Here is an 8,653-nt window from a genome sequence, read left to right as displayed (position 1 = left end):
AGACTGTATTGAGGGTTGTATATTTATAAACCGTTGATATTTAACAACATTCTTGATGTGGCATTGTTGAATATAATATTCGCATAAAGTGTTATCAGGGTATAAAAGGTGTGGGAACCCTGAAATGCAACTTAATTGTTTGGCTGCTTTTATTAGAAAGATTTATGTGAAATACTGTAACAATTAAACATAATTAATAACTTTCAGGATTCAGGATTAGCATAATTATTATTAATAATAGATGTTTCTGTCTCTAAAGTCAACCAGAGTGTTTCACCTTCTGAGTTCTTGTTTCCGTCAGCATTTATTCAGCTCCACTGACCTCTAGTGGCGATCTACTGCAATAACGATTCAATCACTTAACGCAATTAGGTTTGGACTTTTTTAACAGTGTCTGCATACGAGTTTGCGAACTTATCCATTTAGCGTGATGCTTTATTTATTCATTCATTTTTATCATTGTTATTATTATTGTCATTATTATTCAAATAAAATCAGACTGGTTGGAAACAGAAATCAGGCAGTTTGCAATGTGGTCAAGCTCGTGAACTTGTGATGTGGTCCCTCCCTCCCTTTCTGTCTGACATGAGAGTGGATGAGCGGACTGAGAGAGAGATTTCAGTCTGGAGTGAACCCAGGAGAACAGCAGTAGCGAGGTCATGGGGCCATCTATATTTGTGATAGAAATGGAGTTACTCTGGGAAATAACTGCTTCTAAAAATCCTTTTTGGATGCACGTGGAAATAAATAATACTTTTTGCAGCACGGAATCCTTGTTTATGATCTTTCGCTGAACAGGAGGCAAACCTTAAACTAATCATCGTAGAGAAAGAAAATAACATTTTGGATAAATATGGATAAACAATGGATGTATGCAACTTAACTAGATTTTTTTTCTCGAAAAACTGACTTTTGTCAGCACTTAAAAGGCACGTGATTAAATAAAAAAATCTCTCACCTTAAATACAACCACCAACCTCTGATGTAGAGTATGACACCACAACAAAACACACAGAATCCACTGAATGATACCGAAACTGTCTCGTGGAATGCAGACGAATCTATAGAAATGTATTGAAAGTATGCTAACTGACAGTACGATGGAGCGCTTTGAGAATCAGCTGTTCTTCCTGAGGATTACTCTTCTCTGCACTATTCTATACGAGTCAGGTGAGTTTCACTTCTGATTTTTTTACTTACATTTTAAATACTTAAATATTACTCGAATTTTTCCATAAATAGGCTACTGCTTAAAAAAATAAATCAAAGAGGTGGATTATAGTCCATCGGACTATTAATGTAGGCTATAAACTTGTTTTGACTGCTAAACTGCTATGGTCACAATGGACCAGAAACGCAGAAATATTTGGTAGAAGGGAGTCTTAAAATAACATAAGACAAAGTTTATATTTGTTTGCGTATTTTAAGCATCCCCAAAGTGCATGTATTAATCTGATCAATTTGATTCATCGTCAGAAAAAAGAAAAGAAAAGAATAAAACATCCAGCCTAATCTGGTTTTCAGATGGTCAAAATGGGACACCATATTATTTGAAACCAGCTAGGACCAGCAAACTATCATAAACTGTTTTAAGACGAAGGAGTTTGGCTTTCACATATCTACACTCAGAGATGTGTAGGCATTAGAATGGCACGCACGATTTCCAGTAAAACGAAATGTCCTCTCCACGGCCAAGCTGGCGCTTAAATCAAGGCAGATTTATTGGGCTTGCTCATCACTCTGCGTTTACGCTCGCACTCTCCACGAGCGTGTCTTCATTTATGTGGCCGCTCGCTGTCAGCAGCCGCTGAACTACTGATGAATGAATATCACTGCGGGCATCTGACGCCTCCCGCGCGCGCTCGAGTTTGCAGCTGGATGCACTTTACCGCCGCTTGCATCAGTATTTGCTTAAGAACATCCCGAGTTCTGGAAAGTTTTAGAGTTGAACGGAGATGCACGAAGAAGACTGTATAGTGAAATCCGTCCACCTGCTCTGCTCCTCACAGACTGGAGAACAGATGCGCTGTTATCGCTGTTTTAGAGGCTGCAGAACTGACGCAGGCGTCCTGTTCCAAACTGGAATTGAGAACGAACCTAGAATCCTGATGTTCTACCACGTTTACCATTGTTTCTATAGACTATTGCTACTTGAGAAAAAATACAGTAATTATTTATCATATATACATTTAAGTTATACATGTACATTAACATTTTACATTATTATTATTTTTTAAATAAAACATATTAGATAGATAGATAGATAGATAGATAGATATTATAATACAAATCTGACTATTATGAAGAAATAGCTTTTACATGCTAATTAAAGCATGTTGCCATAAATAAAGCATAAACTATAAATGTATGTATATTAATATCTCTACTATATATATATATATATATATGCAGTATCAGTAAAAAAATTATCAAACTAATTAAGATCAAAATGGAATATTTAACATTTTTGAGATGCTGAATTTTTAATTTCCCTAAGCTGTAAGGACTAACCATCAGAATAAAAAAGAAAAAAATAACAATCTTGAAATATTTCAGTTTGTGTGCTATGAATGTAGAATATAAGAAAGTTAGCTTATATTAGCTTATATAAAAAATAAAGAACTTTTCCGTGATGTTAAATTTTTTTGAGATGGACTGTATTTGCTGTTTTCTTCTAAAAATATTAAATTCCCACCTTTGAACTGCATGGCATGTCCATAATATGCTTAAAAAAAGCCAGAAATGTGCCAGAGGTGAGAAAATATTTTCCTCCTCGTCTGCAGGCCGCTGACTGTAATTGCTTGGGTTTCATATCATGTCCCAGTGTGCTAATGCCCTGTGGTGCAGACCCTAAATTTGACTTGTTAATGACATGTTGTCATTCGCCCAGAGTGTGACTCATTGCGCCAGCATGACCCAAGGGAGCTCAATTCTCCACACAGCAAATGACTGCGCTCAGAGAGCAACTCCAGCCACGTACAGCACTCATATAGCAAACCTGCAAACATTGTCCTCAGGGTTCTGTATTAATGCCTCCTCAGCTCAGAAATAAGACCTGAGTGGGCCACCTTAATGGTGTCTAGCCTCTGTCCTGCATATATGAGTCACCCAAAGGTGCAAAGATTACAGGACATCTCCTCCTGGAAAAAGAAGAGAATCAGTCATCATTCAGCCACACTGGCCCACGTATCATTAAAAATTGTTGGCTTCTCACATATCAGGTTTTTGAAGCGATGTTCCTGGGATATTTTTTCCCCCTCAGTATATAGGTCCAAATGAAAACTGTACATTATTGTAGGTCCTCTATAACCCCACCTCTCTCAAATGGGTTTGTTTTCTACAAAGTCCCTCCTTCTGATAAGCGCAGTCTGCTCTGATTGGCCAACTGACCAAGTTCATTGTGATTGGCCAAACACCGCAAGCATTTGTCAGAAATGTAACACCCCTTTCCATAATCGCGATTTTCATCTTTCAAAATAAATGTAAAGACAGTCAGTAATGTCCTTAGTTTTACCATCAGTTCAAGCCCGAAGGAGAAACAGAGTGACGTGACAGAAAGTGATGAAGCTTGTATGTGTTTGGAGTACCCAGACGGTTAAGACAGCGGACAGTGTGACCCTGTCTCTCTCTCTCTCTTACACACACACACACACACACACACACACACACACACACGGCACACAAAAATCTGCATTTGAAATAGCAAATACTTAAACTAATAAAAAAACACAATAGCTGATTCAGAAGCGACAGATTGTCGTAGCAAAGTCAGAATTACCTTCTCTCCTAGGTTCTAGGTCTACTTTTGGAAGACCAAATAAAATGCTTTTGTTTTCTCCTAGATACCCACAGCATCTCCCTGACATGGCTGCTTCAACACTAACTGCGGTCACTGAAACCATGCCTTCTTTCCTTGCGTTAACATTTTTGGCGGCATTATGCAAATATTTTCACATAGTGACGTAGACATGTGGGGGCGTGTTTAAACGAGGCATTTTAGGGGTGAACCTCAGAATCCAGATTTTCAAATAGTTGTATCTTGGCCAAATATTGTCCTATCCTAACAAACCACATCAATGGCAACCTAATTTATGCAGTGTTTAGATGATGTATAAATCTAAATTTCTTAAGACTGGTTTTGTGGTCCAGAGTCATATATTATATAGCAGTGTTACTCAGTTCCACATTTTGTATGTCTCTCTTATCACTTTAGATGTTTGTTCTATTGACCAAGTGCCCTGCAAAGTGTACTTCAAAAGATATTCCACCATGATTCCAGTCCGAAGGGAGTGTATGTGTGCATAGGGAGCAATTAACAGTGTAGGGACCATGTCATTTGGAACAGTGTTCATGCATGGAGCTTTCTTCGAACGAGCTGGTTCTCTGAATCAGGTGTGTCACATAAGAGACATGCAAAATATGCAGAACAGGACTGGAATTGAGAACCACTGTTATATATAGTACGGAAGTAGGCATTTACAGATCACGAGAAGCATGGCCTTGGAATAAGACAAAAAAAAAAGCTAGGAATAGGCGTGTTTTCTTATTTAATACATATAATATAAATGAACAATTCTTATTTTCGTTTTATATTTAAATTAAATACCGAGGAATTTATTATAAATTATTTTTCCACAGACATCTTTAATTAAAATAAATGGATAGGCATTTTGAATTATCAATGTAATATTGTTGCTTAAAATGTGAGTTAACCATTATTAATTTACTAAACTGTTGTGTATAGGCAGTATCAGAAGGCAACACAAATCATGTGATCGGTTGTAATTAGCCTAGCTGAGGCACTCGGCAGATTGGAATCACAGCACTCTTCTCACGTGATATTGCTGAAATTTAAACGGTTTTTGAGCAAATCCATTACAGTTGACAGATGATAAGCTATGACGCATGTAATTATATTTGAATAAAGAAATAAATGGGAGTTAATCCCCTGATAAAGCGCTTTAATACTACCTGTTATTTAACATGCAAATAGTGTGGTCAGCGGGCCTTAGATAAGTTAATAAACTGTCTGTCCAATTTGTTTATTTAAGCATTTAAACTCTAGCTTTGTAGATTTATACACTTGCTTAATGATTTGATATGCCACACTCAAATCTATAAGAAAACTTACCAATATGCTGAGCGTGCGAAACCTTACAGCTTTGGCACTTCAGTAATGAAGCAAGTTCACTATCAGATGTAATTTACTTGAAATCTGTGTATGACACCCAAGTTGTGGATATGACACTAGAACAAGCATTTAAATTGCCTCCACTTTCTCAAGATCATATGTGAAGAGCCTTATAGGAGTCCAAATAGACTGGATATACATTAAGTCTAGACATAAAAGAAGTCTAATAAACAAGTAGGAGTGTTACATGAACAATAATATTTCTAGTGGTATAAGATAAACATTTTATTTGTCAACTCTAGGACAAATATTGGCTGTACATAATGTAATGTCTTCTTTTCAACTTGCAGTTTCTTGTTGTGAGAAGATTCATTCACACACTGAAGATGACCTCTTCAAAAAGCTCTTCGATGGCTACAACAAGTGGTCAAGGCCTGTACCAAACACCTCTGATGTGGTCATTGTCAAGTTCGGTTTATCTATTGCCCAGCTCATTGACGTGGTAAGTTAAATTAACTATTTTCAATCGGAAGATATTTTAAAATATTATTTATTTCTGTGAATGCAAAGCTGAATTTTCTGGCCATTACTCCAGTCTTCAGTGTCATGTGATCCTTCAGAAACCACTCTAATATCCACTCTTAAATATCTATATTGAAAACAGTTATGCTGCTTAATTTGAAACATGATACCTTTCTCAGGATTCTTTGAGAAAGCATTTATTTGAAACAGAAATCTTTTGTAACATAAAAAATGTCTTTACTGTCAATTTTTCATAATTTTTGTGTGCTGAAATATTATTTCCATAAAGGCAGTAACGCCAACATCCTACTGTATATCGCCCAAAACATTTGAATCTGGATGAATTATGGTACATGGTCCTTGAAGGCTCCAAGTCCATCAGAAGATTAAAATGAAAAAGTGTTTGTGACCTCTCTGAACCAAACGCTTTCTGCTGGAGCAAACCCAGCATCCTGACTCATACTCACCGTCCTTCCTTGTTTTCTCCTCCACAGGACGAGAAGAATCAAATGATGACAACAAATGTCTGGCTAAAGCAGGTGTGTGCAGCAGGAAAGCTGTATGGAATGGAGAAAATGATTAAACCATGTTTAATAATATTAAATGACATTATAATAGAATATGAATAACTATTATATTATAGTGGTTTCGTTTTAATGTCCTGAACATTTTTGGCCTCTCACTCAGGAGTGGAATGACTATAAACTACGCTGGAAGCCTTCAGACTATGACAATGTTACTTCTATCAGGGTTCCGTCAGAACTTATCTGGGTCCCGGATATAGTTTTGTACAACAAGTGAGTAACATACAATATGTCATGTAACTAAAACAACCCAATAACTTAAGTCCAATAACCAAACTGTGTCCATTTAATGTAAAATGAATCTCGCAGAATTGTATGATGTATGAAACAATTTTTCCTCTTGTAAAACTGCTCAAATAAATGTTGTTGTCCTCTTCAGTGCAGATGGGGAATTTGCAGTGACCCACATGACCAAAGCCCACCTCTTCCACACAGGTAAAGTCCGCTGGGTTCCACCTGCCATCTACAAGAGCTCATGCAGCATCGATGTCACCTTCTTCCCCTTTGACCAGCAGAACTGCAAGATGAAATTCGGCTCGTGGACCTACGACAAAGCCAAGATTGATCTGGAGTGCATCGAGAACACAGTTGACTTGAAGGATTACTGGGAGAGCGGCGAGTGGGCCATCATCAATGCTGTTGGCACCTACAACACCAAGAAGTATGACTGCTGCCATGAGATCTACCCAGACATCACCTACTTCTTCATCATTCGCCGGCTGCCACTCTTCTACACCATAAACCTCATCATCCCTTGCCTGCTCATCTCCTGCCTGACCGTGCTGGTCTTCTACCTCCCGTCAGATTGCGGTGAAAAGATCACGCTGTGTATCTCGGTCCTCCTCTCTCTCACTGTCTTCCTGCTGCTCATTACAGAAATCATCCCCTCCACCTCGCTTGTGATCCCACTTATTGGTGAATATCTGCTCTTTACTATGATCTTCGTCACCTTGTCCATCATTATCACCATCTTCGTGCTAAACGTCCACCACCGCTCGCCCAGCACTCATAAGATGCCCCGTTGGGTTCACTCAGTCTTCCTGGATTTGATCCCACGATGCTTGTTTATGCGTAGACCTGCACCGGGCAGCCGTCACAGACAGAAACTCCTCCTCCTGCAGCAGCAGGGCCGAGGAATGACGTCACGGGTGCTTGGACCTGCAAATGCACCCCTCAGTACATCTACTAGCTGGTTTAGAGGGGAGAACTCTGGGGATGACGAGTTTCGCAGACGCTTCTGTTATAAGGACTTAGAACTGGGAACGCTGTCCTCTGCAATCACACTTTCTCTCCAAACACCTTCGCCCTGCCCTCTCAGCTCGACTCCACCTTCACTACAGGAATTCGGGCCCTCCTCTAGATTGGATATGGGCATAACTTCCAGGCAGCCTGGTGGAAGCGTTAATGTCACAAAGCAGCCTGACATGACATCAGACAACCCGGGGTTCCTTCTGTCCCCCAGTGTCCTGCAAGCTCTGGAGGGGGTTCACTACATAGCAGAACACCTGAGAGCAGAAGATGCTGACTTTAGCGTAAGTTTTCTATGAAAAGTTTCACGAAAAAAAATTTCTAAAATATATATTAAAATGTTAAATATCTTTAATATTTTATACTGATGCTGAAGGGAGAGGATGCAGTTGAAGTTGCCTCGAAAGAGATCATAATCCAAACTTTAAAAAAAAATATATATATATATATTTATAGTTATGTTACTGTTATAATAATCCACTAATTTGTCTCGTCTGTTCACACAGGTAAAAGAGGACTGGAAGTATGTTGCTATGGTAATAGACAGAATCTTCCTATGGATGTTCATCATAGTTTGTTTGCTGGGCACAATCGGACTGTTTCTCCCACCCTGGCTCGCAGGCATGATCTAGAAAACACACTTCTGAGTACATTATATTAACAGTGAAGACTTCTAACTTACAGGCTTCCATGGGAAGAACCAGCATGGGGACACAATACCCCTTCTAGCAGAAACATCACAAAGTGCGTGCTGAATTTTCCCCTGCATGGGGTCAGATGCATGTTTGACATCAGGAATGTGGCTTTACATACCTGACATTTTTCAGAAGTCAAGTCAGAAATTGAGAGAGCCACAAAGCTTGTCTATGAAATGCTTGTATTTGAATAAATAACTGTTGAACTATATAACCCTGAATATTATTGTCAAAATTAAAAACTGTAAGAGACTCAGTGGCTTACTGTAACTGATTACACAAATAAAATCAGTGAGGCTGGCATTTCCCATGTCTTGTTACTCTTCATGTACCACCCTCCTGATATATTGAAGGGATGTTTCATTTAATTTGATCTCATGTCATTATAAAATGTGCATTTCTAGCCTCTATAAAACATGAACAAGATATTTTCAGATATGTTTGTTTATCATACAGTGGATGTCACCAAAAAT

General features: G+C 38.5%; 1 protein-coding gene across 1 annotated transcript; it reads left to right on the top strand.

Annotated features, from left to right (window-relative positions):
- Window positions 1–1,081: 1,081 nt before the first annotated feature.
- Window positions 1,082–8,466, top strand: LOC113091777 (neuronal acetylcholine receptor subunit alpha-2-like). Its single transcript, XM_026257408.1, has 6 exons — window positions 1,082–1,170; window positions 5,482–5,633; window positions 6,148–6,192; window positions 6,341–6,450; window positions 6,617–7,769; window positions 7,992–8,466. The coding sequence occupies exons 1-6, from the start codon at window positions 1,083–1,085 to the stop codon at window positions 8,115–8,117; spliced, it is 1,674 nt and encodes a 557-aa protein (XP_026113193.1). The 5' UTR covers window position 1,082; the 3' UTR covers window positions 8,118–8,466.
- The last annotated feature ends 187 nt before the right edge of the window (window positions 8,467–8,653 follow it).

Source organism: Carassius auratus, unplaced genomic scaffold (genome assembly GCF_003368295.1).
Source record: "Carassius auratus strain Wakin unplaced genomic scaffold, ASM336829v1 scaf_tig00214289, whole genome shotgun sequence".
NCBI classification, from domain to species: Eukaryota; Metazoa; Chordata; class Actinopteri; order Cypriniformes; family Cyprinidae; genus Carassius; species Carassius auratus.
This window is presented reverse-complemented; position numbering and strand designations above follow the sequence as displayed.

Bases quoted from the DNA above. Each gene is read 5' to 3' on its own strand.
- LOC113091777 (XM_026257408.1), top strand. From the start codon at position 1,083: ATGCTAACTGACAGTACGATGGAGCGCTTTGAGAATCAGCTGTTCTTC. The intron at 6,193-6,340 runs GTGTGTGCAGCA...CCTCTCACTCAG, and splicing joins CAAATGTCTGGCTAAAGCAG to GAGTGGAATGACTATAAACT. The intron at 7,770-7,991 runs GTAAGTTTTCTA...CTGTTCACACAG, and splicing joins CAGAAGATGCTGACTTTAGC to GTAAAAGAGGACTGGAAGTA.